We start from the raw sequence: 22277 nt of genomic DNA, 5'->3' as shown, positions 1-22277 counted from the left end.
GCCAGAGATATAGGTTGTTTGTTTTTCTTTTTATAAATAAGTAGGGCTGCCAGGTACAGGTAAAATAATTAAAAAAAAAAAAACAGACACGGTCTCTGCTTTCATAGCTAATATTCCAGGAGGAAATATAAGTAGTAAAAACCACTTTATTCAAAATATTTCATTATCAATTTCTAGGGAAAAGAATAATAGGGTTCCATGAGAGAGAATAAGGGAAAAGTTCTACGTTACATATTGTCATCTGTAAAGTGAAAGTTTGATAAAATAGAGCAATTTTGTGTGCTTTGGACTGACATTAAAAGTATTAATGGTTCATTGAAAGAGACATATATGAAATGGGAAATTAATGAAAAAAATCTGAAGTAAGGTCACAGGGATGATATTTGGGTTGGGTGCTTTCACATCTTGCTATTTCAAATAATTTTAAGTGCCCATTGATAGATGGATGGATAAAGAGGATATGGTACATGCATACAATGAGCTATTAGCCATAAATAAGAATGAAATCTTCACATTTGTTACATGACTGATCCTGCAAGGTATTATGCTAAGCCAAATAACTCAGAGAGAGAAAGACACATACCATATGATTTTACTTATACGTGGAATCAATAAAAGCAAAATAAACCAAACAATACAGAAGCAAACTTATACAACAGACTGATTCCTCCTGGATGGGAAGGGAGTGGGAAAATGGGCAGAAAAGATGAAGGAGATTAAGAAGGACAAACTGCCAGTTACAAAATTAGTCATGAACATGCTAGGACAGCTGTTCTAAGGAATATCATCAAAAATATTGTAAAAACTACATATGATGCCAGAAGTATAACAGATTTGTGGTGATTACTTCATCAGTTATACAAATGTCTAATCACTATCTGGCACACTTGAAACTAATATAATAGTTTGTCAATTATAATTTAAAGATAAACTTTACAAAAAGAATTTGGGATTGGAATCTCAGAGAACTGAAAGGATCAATTCTTGATGAGGAATGAAAAAAAAATCTTCAAGGTTAAGGTCTCCAGAGCATAAACCCTGGCATAAAAATTTGTAGTTAAAATTTGAGTCAGAGACCCCTGCTTTTAACAAAGATGACCTAATGGAGAGTAGATTTATATTTCTGTCTAAAACAAACACAACACCAAAACAAAATATATGCAGCAACAGTTTTTAACACACTGGAAATCAGGCAATGAAGAATACTGATTTCTGAGAAATGGTAAGCAAACAACAGTGAGACCGAAAATTATGTCAATTTGCTTTTTTGATAGAGTTTCCAGACCACTGCGCAGGGAGGCAGAAACAAGACAGAACCTGGTAGATTCACACAGTTGAGAGGGCAGAGCTGATAGTTCAGGGAGAACTAAGTGACTACAGTTCATAGAACAGAATACCAAAGAAGAGAGATCTATGAAAGGAAAGAATTCTGGAGATCTTCAGAGAGTCCCCATGAGGTACTTAGAAGAGTATGTTTAGCGTGTGTGTGCGTGTGTGTGTGTGTGTGTGAGTGTGTGTGTGTGTGTAAACTACTGAGTTGGGGAAAACCAAAAAACAAACTACCCTAACAGATTAGAGGGAAAGTACTATGCTACTCATACATAGCTTGGGATAGCGCCTACTGAAACCTGACAGGTTGGAAAAATATTTTGCTTTGCATGCAATCTACTCAGGGAGGTCTTACCTAGGTCGTAAGGAATAAAGAACTCTGAAATAAATAATTCTCTGGTCATTCCCAACAGATCTAAAATCCAATATCCAAAATGATCAAACTGTTCTTAAGTAACACACTGAATCCAAGAACAAAGCACAAAAATATATACAAAAATATTCAGCACTTGAAAATATAATATTCAAAATATATGACATCAAATAGGAATGACCAGGTATGACAGGAATCAAGGAAAATAAAACCCATTGTCAGCAGAATAATCAAAACTGACTTATAACTGGCATAGTTATTAGTATTAATAGAAAAACACAATAAATAATATTCCATAGCCCTGGTTGGCGTAGCTCAGTGGATTGAGCGCGGGCTGGGAACCAAAGTGTCCCAGGTTCGATTCCCAGCTAGGGTACATTCCTGGGTTGCAGGCCATAACCCCCAGCAACCGCACATTGATGTTTCTCTCTCTCTCTCTCTCTCTCTCTCTCTCTCTCTCTCTCTCTCTCTGTCTCTGTCTCTCCCCCTCCCTTCCCTCCCTAAAAATAAATAAATAAAATCTTTAAAAAAAAAAAGCCACGATTGTAAAAAAAAAAAATAATATTCCATATGTTACACAAGTTAAGTAGAAGCATGGAATATAATACAAAATCTAAATTTTATTTTGAGTTAGAAAAACTAGAAAGTGTAAGCTAAAATTACACTGAATAGGATTAATAGCAGATTAGATATTGTAAAAAGAAACAAATAATGAATTTGAAATGATACAAGGTGAAGTACAGCAAACAACAAAAATACAATAAAAATAAACAAAGCATTAATGAACTGTGAGATCAATTCCAAAGACTTAAGATACATTGAAGTTGTGTCCTAAAGGGGAAGGAAGAAAATAATATTTGAAGTAAAAATAGCCAAATTTTCTCCAACTGTAATGAAATCTATAAATCTATAGATTTAAGAAGAATATCAAATCTGAAGTATTAAAAATATAGAATAAATACAGCAGGCCCGTATTAGTCTAAATTTTTTAAACTTTGGTAAAGATATTCTTAAAAGTAAAGAGAATAAAAGAGACAAGATACACACAGAGAAACACTATAAATACTGCAGCAGATTATCAGAAACAATTTGTGCTAGGAAATGGCTGTGAAAGACAAATGAAAGCCATCTTAAAATTCTAAATTCAGAAGAACATAAAATTATTTTTATAAGCAAAGGCAAAATAAAGACTTTTCAGCTATACCTAAGCTGAAATATTCCATCACCAGCAGACAGATACTACAAGAAATGTCAGTGGAAGTCAATCCACAGAAAAAAAGTGATACTATGTGGAAATACAGATTTATAAAAAGGAATAAAAACACTTCAAATGGTATCTACATGGACAAATGCACCGCATGTTTTCCTTTAAAAATTTTCTTTAAAAGAAAAGTTGATGGTTTAAACAAAAGTGATAACACATGGTGAGATTATGACATTAAACTTATATATTGTAAACCATGATAAGAACAAAATTAAGAGATTATAGCTAATAATCTAACAAAAGGCATAAAATAAAATCATAACAATATTCAACCAGATAGCAAAAAAAGGAAGAAAATAAAAAATTAGCAGATAATACATATTTCTTAAAGCAGCAAAATTTAAACCTAAACCTATTAGTAATTGTATTAAATGTAAATGGTCTAAACACACCAATTAAACATTAGACATAATGACACTGCATAAAAAAGAGACAAATATATGCTCCATACATCAAAAACACTTTATAAATAATGAGACAAATAGGTTAAACATACAATGATGGGAAAGTGTACTATGTTAACTCTAATCAACAATAAACTGGAATAAATTATTAGATTCAGATATAAAGTAAGTTTCATATCAGAGAATATTAGCAGAATAGAAATGTGAATAAGGGTAATAAGATCAATTGATGGAACAAACATAATTCTAAATATTTAGGCACTTAAGATGATTTTAATATATAGGAAGCAAAAATGAATGGAACTGTATGGAGAAATAGACAAACCCACAGCCAGATATTTTATTATGCTTCTCTGAATAATTGATGAGAAAAGGGCACAAAAATCCAAAGAAGATCTAGAAGACATGAACAGCATGAACAACTTGACCCAGCTGGTATATATAGAGCATTCCAATCAACAGTAGTAGAATGCAAAATTTTTTCAAGTTCATATGGAATATTTACCAAATAAACCATCATTTGGGCCATAAAACAAGTCTCAAGGATTCTAAAATGTTTCAAGTAATACACAATATAAAATATAAACAATATGAAATCAGATTAGATATCAATACCGGGAAGAGCTGTAGAAATTCCACAAATATTTGAAATTTTTAGCAGACATTTCACATACACACAGAACTCATAGCAAATTAGTATTTGTAAATATGTTCATAAGTCATGAGAAAAAAAGCAAATTAAAACTAAAATGATTAAAGTAAATACCTTTATAGTGGATAAATTAAAAAGATGGAACACACGGAGTGTTGGAGTGTTTGTGTGGGAGCTGAAACTGTCATGAACTGTTCAGCTCATAGGTGGGGAGGTAAAATGGCACATTTATTTGGGAAAATATTTCAAAGGGTTTTTAAATAGGTAATCATATACTTACCACATAATCCAATTCTTTCTTTTCTATATATTTACCCAAGAGAAAGGAAAGTATAGGGTCACAGTCAAATACTTGAATGTGAATATTTGTAACAGCTATACTTGTAGTAGCTCAAAACCAGAAACAAAATAAATGTCCATCAACAGTTGAAAGAACAAATAATTGATGGTGTATTATATTCATACAGTGGACTACTATTCAGCAATAAAAAGGAACAAACTATTAAAGCATATATCTTCATGGGTAAATTGAAAAGTAATTATGCTGAGTAAAAGAGTGAAATAAAAACTCTACCTACTGTAGGATATGATTTATGTGAAATTCTAAATAGTACAAACTAACCTATATTGACAAATATAGGTTATAAAGTATTCATTACTTGCTTGAAAATGTGTGTGGAGGCCTGTTTTTAGAGAGGAAGTTATTGTCAAAGGTCATGGAAAAACTTTTGAAGGTGATAGACATGTTTATTACATTAATTGTGCTGATGATTTACCAGTATACATATATGTCAAAATTTATCCAATTGTTCACTTTGAATATGTGCAATTTACTATATGTCATATAGAACTCTTATCTTTTCAAATCTGGGGATCAGAAAGAGAGTTAATTGGATAACTGAGGTTAATGGGTATGTCCATTTACTAGGGCTGACATAAACAACAGAAACTTATTTCTCACAGTTCTGGAGGCTGGAAGTGCAAGACCAAGGTATCGACAGGGTTGGTTTCTTCTGAGGTGTCTCAGTTTGCAGATTGCCTCCTTCTTGCTATATCCTCACATGATCTTTTCTCTGTGCACCCACATTCCTTTTGTCTCATGTCCAAATTTCTTCTTCTTGTTGTTGAAGACATTAATCATATTGGATTTGAAATACCCTAATGGCCTCATTTCAGCTTAATCACCTCTTGAAAGGCCCTATCTTCAAGTACAGTCACATTCTAAGGAACAAAGGATTATAGCTTCAATATATGAATTTGAGGAAACACAAAGCCTAGAAGTCAATACTGGGAAGATCTCTGGATCTTGAGTCTTGGGTTTTAGATTTAGTGGAAATTTATTTAAAAGTAAGTTTTAGGCTCTGACTTATGGTATCAGGTTATGGGTATGAATGGGGAGTTGACAGCAGTATCAGGGCTCAGTTCCTTTTTAGGCCTGTTATAGATCTTTGACATCTATACAAATATCTTCAATCCCATCCATCCTCATAGTGGTGAATGGTGTAATGGGTTCTGTGCTCTGTCCAAGGGGCAGGACCTAAAACTTTCATTTTATTTTCAGGTTCAACAGTCATTTGAAGAACCAGGTGTTAAGGCCCAGATGCCTACACTTGAAAGACAAACTATGACCAGACATTTTTACCTCTTTCCAGGCAATTAAAAATAGTAAGTACCCATGCCTAATGTTAACAAGTCAGAAAATCGACCAAAGCAGTGAACAGAGTGGTGACAGGTTATACACAAATAAACTATACAATATTTAGTGTTTGTTGTTTTATTCTTGCTTTCTAATATCTATCAAAAGTAAATTTCATCTTTTGGTTATGGTCCAGTAACATATTTTCTTTTTTGCCATAAATAATGCAAGAACTGGGCAAAAAAACTTCAAGTGGTGTTATCAGGTATTGGACAATAAGAAGTTCAGGACTGCTTTTGCTAAGAGAAGGAAAACAAGGTAAACCATAAAATTATGCCTATATCATACAGTATTATGCTAGAACAAAATTTCTGTTACAAAATGCAAGGATGGAACATGAGCAAAATATGGCAGAATCATGAGAACAGAGCTCAATTTCGGGTAGGTTGAGGCAGCTAAAATGTGAAAAATTAAATTCTAGAAGTGACAGGTATAAGCAGAGGAAGACCTTGAAATAGCTAAAGAGTGGTCCTCTTAAGTCTGAATGAATACCAACGTCCACTTTTATAGAATGATCAGGAGCCCACTGCTTAGGAATTATAACATGAATAATGCATATGATTCACACAGCATTAGTAAATGTTTGAATTTTAACCATGCCAAATGGACAGAGCTCAGGGAACACTCAAAGCAATAAGTAGAGTTACCACAGTGGTCATCCCTTTGTAGTTGAACTAAAACATCCTAGAATAAAAGCTACTCTAGACCTTCCATACCAATACTTTGAAAATAAGTCTTGAAATGATGAAACTGATATACAAATAAACAGAAGTTCTGCCAAAGCAAGTGTCAATACAAATCTTTAACTCCAAACACTTAAGTATGTAATATTTTCAATATATGTCTGGCAACATATCAAAAACTCCTACACATTTAGACAATCATCAAAGTGTTACTTGATACCATAGAAGAGTTATTAAATATAAATTGACAAAAATGATGAAATTAGATAAATACTTTAAAAGAATATTAAAAATGGGCTTGGTGATATTAAGAAGACCATAACCATAAAGAGAGATAGTGAAATACATTGAAAAATCCAAATTGAATCTGAAGTACTTAAAAAGATAATAAATGAAGTGAAAATTCATTGGATATACTTAACTGCATAATAAAAATATAGAAAAATAAACAGAAATTAAGTCTTAGCAACAGAAACTAGTCAACCTATAGCATACAGGGTAAAAAAAAACAGCAGTCTGTGGGATAATAAAAGGTGATTTAACAAATATCCATGTAATTAGATATCTAGAAGGAAAGACCACAAATATTCAAATAAATAATGGCCAGCATATTTTAAAAATTATTAAAAATTATGAACCACAGAATTAAAAATAAATGAATCAAATTCTAAAATTCCAGTGAATTTTTTAAGCCACAGGAAAAGGACAAATTACATATAGGGGAACAAAAACTTAAAAATGACTACAAACATTGTCAGAAAAATTGCAACATAGAATACAGTGAAATACCAACTTTTAAAATACTAAAAGGAAAATAGCCTAAACTACTATTTACAGCAAATATTATTTAAAAATAAAGGTGAAATAAACTTACAAAGCCAAACAAAATAAGAAAGCTAATAAGAGCACAAGTATGGTGCATAAGTAAATGAGAGGAAAATGCAGACAAAGGAAATTTTTCAGGTGTGAGACAAATGACACCAGAAGGAGATTTACAATGAGAAGCTCCATACTTTTTAAAGACTTTTTATTTTCATTAAAAAGTTATTTTAAAGATAATTGTATAAAGTAAAACTATAAGGTATTGCAAGATTTATAACATTAAGAATTTAAATGCATGATAGCAATAATGCACTGGATGGGGAAATTGAAAGTATATTGTTACAAACTACTTATATGTAAAAATAGCATTCGAAGGTAGAATGTAATAAATTGAAGGTGTATATTGTAAAATCTATAATAATGTCTAAGAAATATTTGTATAACTATTAACAGGTAAAATAAATACTACAGAGAAATAATCAACAAGCCAAAGAAAGCAGAAAAAGGAACAGATGAAACATAGGAAACAACCAGCAAGATGTCAGGTTCGAACTGAATTATAGTAAATATAATTTAAGTGTATACAATCATTTAAACATAATTAATTATAATTTATCTATGCAGTCTAAATAAAATACACAGATTATAGAGCAAATATAAAAAAGTAAAACAATTTTATGCTGTCTAAAATAAGTACATTTTAGATGTAGGGATGATTAAGTCAAAGGACAGAAAAAGAGACACCATTCAAAACCATAGCACAGTACCCAAAAATCACAGACCACATAAGAAAGTAGGATACAGTTTTATAAAATTAAAAATTTCTGTTCCCCAAGATATCATTCATAAAATTTAAAAACAAGCATTTGTTTAGAAGAAAATACATATATCCAATAAAGTTCTTGATCAAGAATAATTGAAGAATACATACAACTCAATAAGAAAACAAACTACTCTGTAAAAAAAAGGGACAAATAATTTGGACACTATAAGAAAAAAATATAAAGTGATGTACATAAGAAGTACATAAGAAGTACATAAAGTGATGTTCAACAACTTTAATCGTAAGAAAAATATAAATTGAAACCACAGTAGGATATTGCTATGGTAGCAAAAACCTACAAGTTACCCAAATATCCACCTTATAAATGGATAAACAGATTGTTATATATTCATTTAGCATAATGCTCATCAGAAATAAAAAGGCATAAATTAGCTCTATATAAATTAAAATAGAACTCTTTAAAACATTTAATTGATCAAAAGAACACCTACATATAGTGTATACCATATGATTCTATTTATATGGAAAAAAAGAACTGTCAAAAAAAAAATCCTTGGTGATAGGATCAGATCAGTGGTTTCCCTGAGCTTGAGGTTTGTGTAATTGACTCCAATTTGACTTGTTAAGATAATGCAAATGTTTTGTGAGTAGATTTTGGTAGCACATACATTTTGTAAATCACACTGAACTTAGATCTAAAATGGGTACATTTTATTGTGTGAAAATACACTACAATAAGATTAATTAAAAATAAATAGAGGTAAATAAGTCAAAGGTATTTTCTATAATGCTAGGGAAAAGGGCTTAAATGTGGATAATATACCAAATTTAAGTAAGTATTAATTTACACATACTAACACAAGAAAACACATGCATAGGGTATCCATCACTAGAGATGACCTTAATTTAGAAGATAGGATTAACTATAGTGAAACCATTTGTTTGGTTGACTAAGTGTGCAGGTATTGATAACTAGGATTGATCTGCTTCTAGCATGAGGTACACTAGCAACTAGCCTTTACTTATGTTGACAGTGCTTTCATTGTTCCACAGTCAAACATTATCACACAAGGCAGCTCACAGGCTATTAAATTTCATGCATAGACTTGTGGATGAGTCAAGTACTTAAGCTAATACATTGAACTTTTTATGATCAAAACCCTTCCAAATACTTGCCAGCGTATAGACTGAGAAATCCACATCAATAAATAAGTTTATTGCATTGAGTAATAGATATTTTAGTCTGTTTAAATGTAACAGATTTTTAAATTTAATTTTTTAATGTAACACTTCAAATTTTCACTCTAAAATAACTTTCACAACAAACAGCAAGTGTTGGTGAGTATGTGGAGACAGGGGAACCCTTGTACACACTTGGCGGGAATGTAGATTAGTGAAGCCATTTTTTAAAGCAGTATGGAGTTTCCTCAAAAATTAAAAATGAAACTGCCTTATAACCCAGAGATTCCACTTTTAGGAATATATCCAAAGAAAACCAAAATACTAATTTGAAAGAATATATGCACCGCCATGTTCATTGCAGTATTATTTAGAATCACCAGGATTTGGAAGCAGCCCAAATGTCCATCAGTAAATGAGTGGATAAAAAAGTTGTGGTGCATTTACACAATGGAATACTACTTGGCTTCAAAAAGAAAGAAATCTTACCCTTTAAAACAGCATGGAGGGACCTAGAGAACATTATGCTAAGTGAAATAAGCCAGTTTGATACAGGCAAATACCATATGATTTCACTCATTTGTAGAATATAATAAACAAAATAGAAACAGACTCATAGATAGAGAAAACAGACTGACAGCTGTCAGGGGGAGGTGGTTTGTGGGGCTGGGTAAAAATGTGAAGGGATTGAGCAAAAAAGAAAAAAAGTCATAGATATAGATATTATGGTGATTACCAGAGGAAAGGGGGTTGGGGGTATATGTAAGAGGGTATTAAGGGTATAAATGGTGATGAAAGGAGACTTGTGGTGTTTAACACACAATACAATATACAGATGATGTGGCATAGAATTGTACACCTGGAATCTATGTAATTTTATTAACCAATGTTACTCTCATAAATTCAATAAAAAAGAAAAAAGTAGAAGAGTTGGCAATTAAAAATAAAAAGTAAATAAAATGTGATCCTTCTTATAAAAAATTAAGCCAGATTAGTTCAGAGAGTTCTTCAAGTCTTCTACATACTTATTGAATTTCCAAATCCATGTTGCATCAATTATTGCAAAAAGACTGTTGAAATCTCCAACTACATCTTGGGATTTGTTTGTTCCTCTCTTTAATTCTAGTGAGTTTTCTCTCATGTATTTTGAAGCTCTTATTAGGTGTGCATGCATTTAAGAGTGTTTTATTCTTTTGATGATTGGACTCATTTGTCATTAGTAAAAGTTTGTCTTCATTCCAAGTAAAATTCCTTGTTCTAAAATCTACTTCACCTCACATGTAGCCTTTCCATCTTTCTGTTGATAAGCATTTGCATAGTATATCTTTTTTCATTCTTTTACTGTTAGTTTATTTGTGTCTTTACACTAATATGGGTTTTCTTTAAATAACATATACCTGTATTTTGCCATGTATAATGAACACCCATGTTTTTTTGCCTAAACTTTCAGGAAAAAAATCTTTCATTTTAATTTTTAAATTCAATTATTTATTTATTTATATTTAGATACCTGTTTTTTGTTTTATAAAGGAATTTTAGGATTTATTTTGGAACATATGGTACAAGAAATTTCATGTAATAAATAATTACAAAACACGTGAACAGATACAAGTTACTTCAGGTACTACTCATGTATAATGTGCATCCTTATTTTTCCTTAAAAAAATTTGAGCAAAAAATTGTGCATTATGCATTGCAAAATGTGATACTTACCTTTTCTTTTTTAAATCTAATGTGACAACCTATCTTTTGATTGGGTTATTTAAATCATTTTAAATTAAATATACTAAATAAAATTTAATTACAGAAATATAATTTAATTTTGCAAATATAATTTAGTTTAACAGGACCCTAAATGACAAAACAAACAAACAAGCAAACTATAACCAAAGACACTGAAATAGGGAACAGGTTGACAGTGACCAGAGGCCAGAGGGGAGGGAATTTCAGGGGAAAAGGGGAAGGTTTTACAAATATAAAGGACAAATATAAAGGACACATGGACAAATATAAAGGACACATGGACAAAAACTAGGGGTGGGGAGGGATAGGTGGGTGGGCTGGGATGGGAGTAAAGGACAGAAAACTGTACTTGAACAAATATAATTTAGTTGAAATTTATGTACTATTTTTTTTCTATTTGTCCTTTGGTCCCTTTCCCCTCTTTTTCTGTCTTCTTCTAGATTTGTTGACATTTTCTATGATTCCATTTTATTTCCACTATTAGATTATTTTCTTCATTTGCTTATTTTTTAGTAGTTGCTATAGAGATTAAATTATGCATCTTAATCCCATTTAGGTCTGCCCTCAAATATTTGTTTCCCAATTTTATAATTTGTGCTGTTGTCATATTACTTCTGCATATACTATAAACATCACAATATGTTGCTATGATTTTTGCTTCATATAACCAATTCTCTTTTAAAATGATTAAAATGTGGGAAAAGTTTATTTTATATTTCCCATATATTTATCATTTTTGATGCTCTTTATTCCAAGGTGTAGATCCAAAGTTCCATCTGATACAATGTTCTTCTGCCTGAAATAGTTCTTTTCATATTTCTTGTAGTAGGAGTCTGCAGACAATAAATTCTCTTAGATTTTTTCTAAAATGTCTTCATTTTTGGGAGAAAATGTTGCTGAGTTAAGAAACCTAGGCTAAACAGGTTTTGGTTTGCTTTATTTTGTACTCTGTATATCAAAAACATCTCTCCATAATTTTTCTGGCTTGCATAGTTTCTGATGAGTAGTCTACTATCATTTTTGTGGCTCTGTGAATATTATCCTTTTTTCTCTGTCCTGAGATTTTTTTCTTTATCGCTGATTTTCATCAAATATTTTTATGAAGTGTCTTGAAGTTTTCTAATGTTTATTTTGTTTGGAATTTTTTTCCTTATAAAAAATTTGCCCACCTTTGCTCACCTTTGTCTTCTCCTTCTGGGACTTAATTACACATTATGTTATTCTGTTTGATATTGTATTTATGCTCTGATAATTTTTCCAATCTTTTTTCCTCTGTGCTTTATTTTGGATAGTTCTATTACTATACTTTTATATTATTTTAATGATACTATGTGCCTCAAGCTACTTGAACACATGGATATGCTTATAATAACTCACAAAATGATCTTCCTTGCTATTTTTATTATCTATGCTATTTCTGGTTCTGTTTTTATTTATTAGTTTTTCTCCTAATAGTGAATAAAATTTTTCTGCCTCTTTGCATTATTGGAATGACATTGTTGAATATTAGATTTCATGGTGTTCCTTTAAGTGATGCATTTTATTTTAGGATGCAGCAAAAATATTTTGGAATTAGTGACTATAATTAAAGATTGTTTTGATGATATTTTCAAGTGGGTCCAGAGAAGTTTTACTCTAACCTTAACTTAGTCACACTATTAAGGAAATACCTTTCTACATTTACTTTGTACATTGCTCCATATATTTTAACATTTTTACACTTTGGCTATTGGAACACAAACTATTCCCAATCCTTATTAGTTCTAGAAAATTCTCCTACCTGCTGCCATTCAGTGGTTATTCCCTGGCTTGGGTAATTTCTTCTCTCACAGATTCAAATCAGTAGTTATCTGAAGACTTGAGATGACATTTCTACAGATCTTCAGAGTTCTTTCTTTCCTTGTATGCAAATTCCTCTTCTCCAGCATTCTGCAAACCAAAGCTCCCTGACGCTTGTGACCTTTAATGTAGTTCTGCTTAATTGACCAGGCTTTGTTTGGATACTCCTATGCACTGCAGCCTGGAAACTCTCTTCAGGAAACAATGTGACACAGTCAAAGCACAATGCTTTGTTTGTGTCCTTCCTTTAGGTATCACAGTTTATTGTGGTCTTTCTCCAAATGTCTAAAGTCATTGTTTTAAAGATAACAATTATTGGTGAGAGTGTGGGAAAGGAAACCCTGTACACTCTTGATTAGATTGTCAATTGGTACAGGTGTTCTGGGGAACAGTATGGATATCTCTCAAAAAACTAACTAAAAATTGAAGGAACTACCATATGATCCAGCAATCTCAACTCTGAGTATATGTCCAAAGAAAATGTAATTACTGTCTCAATCAGATATCTGTCCTTCCATGTATATTGTGTTATTATTCACAATAGCCAAGGTACAGGAACTACCTCAGTGCTTGTTAATAGATGAAAAGAATAAGAAAAATATGGGACATATATAAAATGGAATATTATTCTGCCATAAAAAGGAAAATGTTGCCATTTGCAACAGAATTGGTGAACATGGAAGACTTTATGCTAAGCGAAATAAGGCAGACACATGAAGACAAATAACTGCATGATCTCACTTTTATGAGAATCTAAAAGAGTCAAACCCATAGAAATAGAATAGGATGGTAGTTCCAGTTAAAAGATGAATAAGTACTGGAAATTTAATGTACAGCACAGTGATTATAGTCAATAATAGTGTATTGCACACCTGAAATGTGCTAAGAGTAGATCTTAAGTCTTCTCACTGAAAACAAAAAAATGCAAGTATATGAGGTGATGGATGTGCTAATTAGCTTGATTGTGGTAATCATTTCACAATGTATACATATGTCAATTATATCTCAATAAAACTGAACAAATTTAAAAATTAAAAAAATAAAATGTTTCAATTATTAAAATAATTAGTATCCCATCCAAATTAGCCCCATCATATTCTTGCGTGTGGGTCACCGGCCAGCAGTGACCATGGAACGCTGTGGATGGCTCGACGATAAACACACGAGAAAAAACATGCACAGAGACAAACTAGTTTCTGTGGAGAAGTAGGGACGAAATGGCCACCCCTTCTAGTGAGGAGCGCGCTGATTTACCGTCCATACCTGCTTTTATTGGGCTCATTTTGCATAATAATTCAGGTAAAGTACAGTACTCATTAGGGGGAAGTAAGGAACTATAGAAAACAAAGAACTCTGCCGGTCTATTGAGTTGGGGGGGTCAAAGAGCTGTAAGACTGAGGAACAAAATAACTTCCTCCTAAGACCCTTCTCAATCAACTGAGAGCATTCTAAACAAAGGAGGTTTCACAGTAATTTACATGTTCTTTCTTAGGCCTGATCACCCCGGGGAATCCGCACTTCTCAGTACAGAGCTGCACCACCCTGTCATTGTTTCAGGCTTAGGTGGAGCAAGGGAACTAAGGCAACCGGGAGACAAGGAGGTTTTTTTCCCAGATGCTGAGAACTCAGGCTATGTCAAAGCCGAGGAGTGAGGGTCCATCACCCCTTTTTGCTGCAGCCCCCCAAGTCCTTCTTTTGGGGGGGCCTCCCAAAGTGATCGTGCCTGTCTTAGGTCGTTCCCACCGTGGGGAATCTTACCCGTCTTTGGCTAACCGACCAAGCTTTTTGGGATTCAGTTATGAATAAAGCAGCAGAAGCAGCATTCCTGCCAGGAAGACAAGCTTTTGTCTCCTTGCTGGCTCACAGTTCCAAGGGTGTTCCCTTAGCTTTAGCCTAGGCGGGGGTTTCAGCCTCTGATACCAGTCAGGGCGGTTCCCAACATCACGTATATTCCATCAGTTATCTTAACATAGATTTGATCAATACAGCAAAATAAACTTCACCTTTTTAATCAAGATATACAGGTCTTCCAAGTTCAAAGTTGTATAAATGCAAGCTTGGGTTTAGAAACCATGACAAACACCTCGTTGCATTTTCCCTCTCTTTTTTTGGACTAATAGAGACATGTTTGGGATTATTAAAGACATATTTGAGATACGACAATGTTCAAACTACTCAGCGCATGAATTACCCATAAGCATTTTCTGTCACAGCTACTGATCCTCATTTTTCTCTCTCTTCTACAGGAAATCTCAGGAATCTAGTCCTTGTCTATATACTTCCTGAAGGAAATTTGCCCATCCGACATAATTTCTAAAATTATTATGTATTTCAATACAAGAGAAAAAATAAATGGTTCCCCATTTTTCAGTCTGGAGAATAAAGGAGGGGAGAAACACTGCTGAATAAATTTAATTGAATAAACTATATTTCTGCTAATGCCACTGTAGTTTTCACATGGTCCAAAGTTGGTGACTCTGGAGTTCTTTTAATACATGTTAGCATAGAATTCATTTATTTCCACCCCCAAACTTTTAACTTCTGTTGGTTGATTTCTTAATGTTTTAATCTCATGGTATCTCAGAGAGTAGACATGGCATGAATCATCTACTTCTACTGGGCATTCCCACCACATTTCCACACTGCATCTAGCTACCACATTGCATTTTCAGCACTGACCACCTAGAATAGCTCCAGTTTTAAGGATAAACTGAAGGTTATCTTTATGCAGGCCAGATGATAGAATGAAAAAAAATTGTGTTGTCTTAGTGTGAGGAGTATAAAATAATTTGCAAGCTTATCTTTACATAGCGATTTGTAATGACCTTGTCCCTGTGCCTTAAGGGAGATAGCCCTGGGGACCATCCCTTTGTGCTGTACTCTTGTTCTTGTGAGTAATTACAATATGGAGAATTTGAATATATTGCATATATATATATATATATATATATATATATATATATTGCATATATATATAAATGATGTTTGTGTGTGTTTGTAAGACAAGTATTCATAAGAGATAGAAAAACAGACAAATGTAAGGGTATATGTGTGGTGAAGAAAGAAGAAATGACACAATTATTAAGAAGGAATATGTGGATGATTTTATTCCTGATTGATTATTTTCTGTGAGAAGTAAGCAAAACATAGATATGAAATAAGAATGTCTATGGATGAAAAGCTCACATGTTCACTAACCTTCTTACTAAGCAGTCTCTGAGAGTAGCTTTCCTAGTTGTTTCAGAAGCTGTGCTATTCTGAGTGTAGTAACTGTCCCTACAAGCTCTAACTAATCCTTTTCTTAAGCTTCTGTAAGTGCATTTCTGTTTGCCATCCACCATACCATGTATTAGTATCAATTTCTATATAACAAGTTTCCCCAAAATTCAGTGCCTTAAAACAACAAGCAATTATCTCACCATTTATGTATGATAGAAATCTAAGCAATATGTGACAATCAAGATGTCACCCAGGGCTGTGCTCTCATCTGAAGGTTCAACAGAGGGTCAGATCTCCTTCCAGACTCCTGGTAACCTGAATTCTAATTGTGGACAGGATTCAGTTTATCACTGGTTGTTGGTCAGGCTTTGCTCTCTTCCTCAATATGTGAGTTTCCCCACAGGGCTACTTACAATATCGCTTCCATAAGAGTGAGCTAGCAAGAAAAAAAAAAATGTGAGCAAGATGGAAAACAGTCTTTTTGTTACTTAATTTTTGGAGAAAATCATGTCATATGTCTATATCTTATTTATTAGAATCAAAATACTAGGTTTAGTTGGAAAGCAGTCTTTTTGTTACTTAATTTTGGAGAAAAATCATGTCATATTGCTATATCTTACTTATTAGAATCAAAATACTAGATTTAGCCTACACTCAAGGAAAAGATATTATACAAGGGCACACAAACCAGGAGGTGGGCCCTATTAATGATTGCCTTGTATGTAATTTAATAATAAATCATTTTCTATTAACCAAGTGAAAAGGAATTCTGTTGTATACAAATGAAACCATAATCAAATCACTCACTATGCATTATGCAGCTATATTTTGCATGCTCTGTGACTCCATATGAGCCAGGTTGTAATTTTATAATTTTCTTTATGTACGATTAATTTCATGAGAAGGGCAACACAAAGGAATCTTTCTCTAATGCTTGATACATGACCTGAATTAGACTGGTTTGAATCATCTTTGACAAATAGCTTCCACACTCTTCTTTTTCTCATGTTCAAAATGGGGACAATGATGTATATCTTATTGGGCTATTGTAAGATGTTGGCTTTCTTTGTATTGTCCATGCTTACTAAAGTGTGCTTCCTTTAGCTGTGGGTCTGTATTTTTTTTTTGGAATTATGATATTCTGAATTCTGACATGATTTTGTAAACTTCTCTTTAAATATTTTTATATGTTCCATCTATATGTCCTCCTTGATTACTTCATAACATGAATGCATTTCTATTTTAATGGGTTTGTTTGAGCATTTCCCACATAGATCATGTATATTTTTTTATTTGATTAGCCCAAAATTGGCAAATCCTTATGTCTCCAAATTTCTGGTTACCAGTACTTGTTTCTGCTGACTTCTACTCATTGAGGGTGCTTATTGGTATATTTTAAATGTTCATTCATATATTTAATGTTTGTTTAATGCAATTATATTTCTTGATATTTCAATGGGCCTTAGGAAACTTCCCTCTGGAGTGTGTTTGGCTATCTGCCAATAGCCAACTAACACATCAGATTCATGATCATTCAGATTTACTACCTCTCAAGGGTTTTGTCTTAGAGAAAGTCCCTTGCTGAGTTTTCACCTTTGGCATGCACTAGCAATTTCACTCTAGGAATTGGCCTCTGAAAGGTGCCACACCTCCTGGCTGTCTGCCAATTTAGGCAAACTCCCTGCTTCCCACTCTGCACCCTCCCTTCCACCTCAAATCCCAGGTGCTCTTTCCCTATCTTCTGGCTCTAATGTCCCAATCATTCAAACCCAACTCCTGAATGTAATTCCTCATAGACAGTGAAGTATTAACATCTGAATTATGTGGTGCATGAAAAAGGCCTAGAGAATCCTTTCATCCCCAATAACAGAAGTAGGTGCCCAAACAGTGCCATTCAACAGAGTTATATATTAAATCTCTCTAAAGTCACATTCACTGTCTCTGTGATCTTGAGAAACAGGTTTATTTTCTGAAAGACTCAATATCCTCATTGGCAAAGCTACAAATGCCATTTTAATACTGTTGTTGGGCAGGTTATACAGCCTGTTATAGTACCTAGGGAAAATTAGGCTATAGGCAAATGATTAACCTTCTCTCTCCTCCTTATTCTTACATAAAAACTTTCACTGTACAGGTTTCAGACACAGGTCCTACTACCTGCATGAAGTCTTCCTGTCTGCTCCAGACCATTAAATTCCCCCTTTTCTGATATAGCACTTTTCATCTATGTTTTCTTGTATTGTAATGCAATCTTTTCTTATACTTATGACTTATCACCCACAAATTATTTTAACTCCTTAAGAGTAGGATCTGAGTCCTGTCTTACCTGATCATGTTTTCCATTTTCCTACCATAGTGTTGAATGGAGAGCAAGAAGCACCTCACACACAGCCTAGTGTTGAGTGAAGTGGGTCTTGCACTGGGCAAGTCTCTGACCCTCTGGTACTTGGTACTCTTCTTCAGAAAACAGGGATATATATTGTCTTAAAATAGACATTGTTAAAAATCCTCACCTGAGGATATTTTTATTGATTTTAGAGAGAGAGGAAGGGAGAGAGGCAGAGATGTGAGAGAGAAATAAAACATTGCTTATCATTTAGTCCATCATTCACTTATTTTATGATCATTATATCTGAATTCAAGTTGTATTCTGAATCTCTATCCAACAGAGTCGTGAGTAATTCCAATTTTAGCTATTGTAGGAGCCTCATTCTCTTCTTGGAGTATTACCAGATTTATATACACTTGAGTGGTCTCCAAAAAATGAGAAAAAGAAAATTTTACCTTTTGCATTTAAACATTATAATCACTGACATTTGCATTTCTAAAGCCAGCAATATACTTTCACATCTAGTAACTCTCTATTGAGTTTTCAGAAAAGTGAGAATCAGGGATCCTGGTGTCTACAGTATTACTTCCCAGAAGGATGATTAAGCCATTGATTATGGTCACAATACCCCATCAGGATCTAGACTGGCTGGTAAACACAAGCATCTCTGCCTCTACTCATTCCATGAGAGGAAAACTTTATTATTTTGAGGACAATGTTCTTTTCATTTTCCACAGTAATAGTCCCATTTTTGAATGTGTTCATTTTCCTCTTCTTTTTCAAGATCCCAGTGTCCTTCTGGCCATTTCTAATTTCTGCCTTGCTGTGATTATTCCCTATGGCAACAGGATACAGAGCTTGCTACAAGGTTGGTTGGGGAAATAGGAAGGGAAAGTTAAAAAAAACTTTAAGGAAACCATAGGTTAAAATGTACAAAATTTTACATTACACATTACCAAGTAAGAGGGTCCTATTCCCAAGACCATAAATGCAATAATTTTATAAGAACATAGAAGATAAATATGTACCCTGCATGCGGTTTAAATGTGATCCTAAGGCAGGCTTTGTTTAATCTGCACAGTGTCTGGGGAATATACCTAAGAATTCCGAATCACCAATTCAAAAGAACCTATGCACTCTTATGTTCATAGTTGTGCTATTTACAATAGCCAAGTGCTGGAAACAGCCTAAGGGCCCATCAGTAAATGAGTGGGTCAAAAAACTGTGGTACATTTACCGGATGGAATACTACACAGCGGAAAGAAAGAAGGAGCTCCTACCCTTTGCGATGGCATAGATGAAACTGAAGAGCATTATGCTAAGTGAAAGCAGCCAGTCAGTGAAAAACAAACACCTTATGATCTCACCTCTAGAGGAATCTCATGAACAACATTCAGGCATGGAAACATGGAACAGACTGACAGTGACCAGAGGGGAGTGGGGATGGGGACAATGGTTGAAAGAAGGGGAAGGGACTAGACAAAGAACATGTATGAATGACTCGAAAACATGGACAGCTATATGGGAGTGGACTGTGGGAGCGGGGAGTGGTAGGAGGAGGGCAAAGGGGGAAAATTGGGACAACCATAATAGAATAACAATAAAAATGATTTAATAAAAATGATAATAGCACACTTGAAAACAGTTTTTTTTTTAATGAGAGATATAATACACACAAATATAAGATAAACTGGATCTTCATTCTCTTGGGAAAATCAGTAGGTCTGAGGCACCCTTACCTTTCAGAGAAGACCACCTCACCAGAAGGGCACACACCTCCCCACTCCAAGTGTCCTCAATCAGGTGGAACATTCCTTGGCTCATGATCAGTTGAACTGTGGCAACTGCTCCAGAACCTAAGTACAAACCAAATTATTTCAAACATATAAGCTATTAGTGAAAAATGTGATTCTTTAAATCTGAGATCGTTTCTTTTAATTCTAAAACATTTTTAAGTATAAAAGATTAATATCTGCAGTTTGTGTCTAGATTTTATTCTAGTTTTCAACAAATATATTGGCCACATGGAGTTTACTTGTGGAATACTTAGTCAAACCTGTGTTATAAATTAACAGTGAATTAACTTCTCTGGACCTTCAACCTGATTCAATGCCCCCATGTTTACCCCATCTGTATTTCCTTCTAGTATCTATTACTCTTAACAAAAGGTATTTTGAATGCATTTAATGTGTAATTGTACCTCTTTCATTATAATGTAAATTCTGTTGGGAGATAATTTTGTTTGCTTTTTTCATCACAATATCCCAAGCATTTATAATAGTGTTTGATACATAGAATTTGCCCTCAGTAAATATTTATGTTGAATAATTATGTGGAATTATTTGATGAGGTAAATAAGGGTTGTTGCATAGACATACACAATAACATTAATTAAGTACTTTCTCTATGCTACTTTATGCTAGGTAGTATTTTAATGATTTGTTAAATATTCATTTAGTACAAAAACAATAAAATGTAGGAATAATAATTAAACCCATTTGGCTATGGGGGAAACTAAGGCATAACTAAGTTTCTTGCTTGAGATTGGCAATTAAAATGTTAATTCAATTATTCTGGCTCCATAATCCACATTCTCAGTCACTGCCACATAGCATACTTTATTTTTTAAAATTATTTTATGATTGTTCAAGTACAGTTGTCTGCTTTTACCCCCTACAACTCCCCCCCCACCCCAACCATCCCCACCTCCCTCCCGACATAGCATATTTTAAAATTAAGCCATCTGAAGAGAACTAGTCTTACATTAAAAAAAAACACTTTTATTTCTAAAAGCAAAACTGCTTCACAGGGACACAAACCATTCCTATGGCTGGAGGTGCCCTGGACCTTGGGTGAAATACAATGGAAAAAAGTCAAGAAGTTTCAATTCACCTCACACCCATTAGGATGGGTACTACTGAAACAAACTAACAAAAATGTATAATGTGGAAAAATTGGAACCAACTGTGCACTGTTGGTGGGAATGTAAAATAGTGTGGAAGTTATAAACAAACAGTGTAATTATTCCTCAAAATTAATGAAAATAGAATTACCCTGTGATCCTGTAATTCCAATTCTGGGTATATACAACAGCAAAATTAAAGCAGAGTCTTAAATAGATGTTTGTTCATTCATGTTTGCAGAGGCATTATTCACAATAGCCAAAAGATAGAAGCAACTCAAATGTCCATTAGTGAATGAATGGATAAGCAACGTGTGTGTGTATGTGTATAAAATTCAGCCTTAAAAAAGAAGGGAATTCTGAAACATGCTACAGCATGGATGAAAGGTGTCTAACCTGTGGCCCACAGGCTACATGTAGGTCAGGATGGCTATGAATGTGGCCCAACACAAAATCATAAATTTACTTAAAACCTGTTTCTCTCATAATTTTTCATTAGTGTTTGTATATTTAGTGTGTGGCCCAAGACAACTTTTCTTCTTCCAATGTGGTCCAGAGATGCCAAAAGTTTGGACACCTCTGCTTAGGGTATCATTTTGAGAGAAATCACTCAGTAACAAAAAGAAAAATACTGTATGATTCCACTTAATATGAGGTAGATAAATTAGTCAAATTCATAGAGACAGAAAGTAAAATGATGGTTGCCAAGGGCTGGTAGAAGGGAAAAATGAGGAGTTACTGCTTAATGGGTATAGTTGCAGTTGGAAATGAAAAGAGTCTGGAGATGTATGGTGGTTATAGCTACACAACAACATATGTGTACTTAATGCCATTGACATGAACACTTAAAATGGTTAATCTGGTAAGTTTATGTTATGTGTATTTTAACACAATTAAAAAATTCTTAGTACTTGATTTATGTGGCAAAACTTTTTGTATTCTGGCTTGACTTTCTATTTAAAACTCAGTGAACTGATAATTCTTTATTGCATATATTTAATTCTGTGTGTGCTTTCTCTTTTGTTTTATATTTTTACTTTTCAGTCCCAAGGAGTGGTG

At 33.4% G+C, this 22277-nt stretch overlaps 1 protein-coding gene across 1 annotated transcript in view; it reads left to right on the top strand.

Annotated features, from left to right (window-relative positions):
- LOC123818755 (caspase-1-like) overlaps positions 1-15202 on the top strand; it is a 30028-nt gene extending 14826 nt beyond the window's left edge. Inside the window, exons 8-9 of the mRNA XM_045838986.1 lie at positions 5584-5687; positions 15015-15202. Coding sequence (XP_045694942.1) covers positions 5584-5682 — 99 coding nt within the window. The 3' untranslated portion in view covers positions 5683-5687; positions 15015-15202. The remainder of the gene's footprint in view (positions 1-5583; positions 5688-15014) is intronic.
- Positions 15203-22277: the final 7075 nt, after the last annotated feature.

The sequence above is a fragment of the Phyllostomus hastatus genome, unplaced genomic scaffold (genome assembly GCF_019186645.2).
Source record: "Phyllostomus hastatus isolate PE091 unplaced genomic scaffold, TTU_PhHast_1.1 phas_contig_113, whole genome shotgun sequence".
Classification (NCBI taxonomy): Eukaryota; Metazoa; Chordata; class Mammalia; order Chiroptera; family Phyllostomidae; genus Phyllostomus; species Phyllostomus hastatus.
This window is presented reverse-complemented; position numbering and strand designations above follow the sequence as displayed.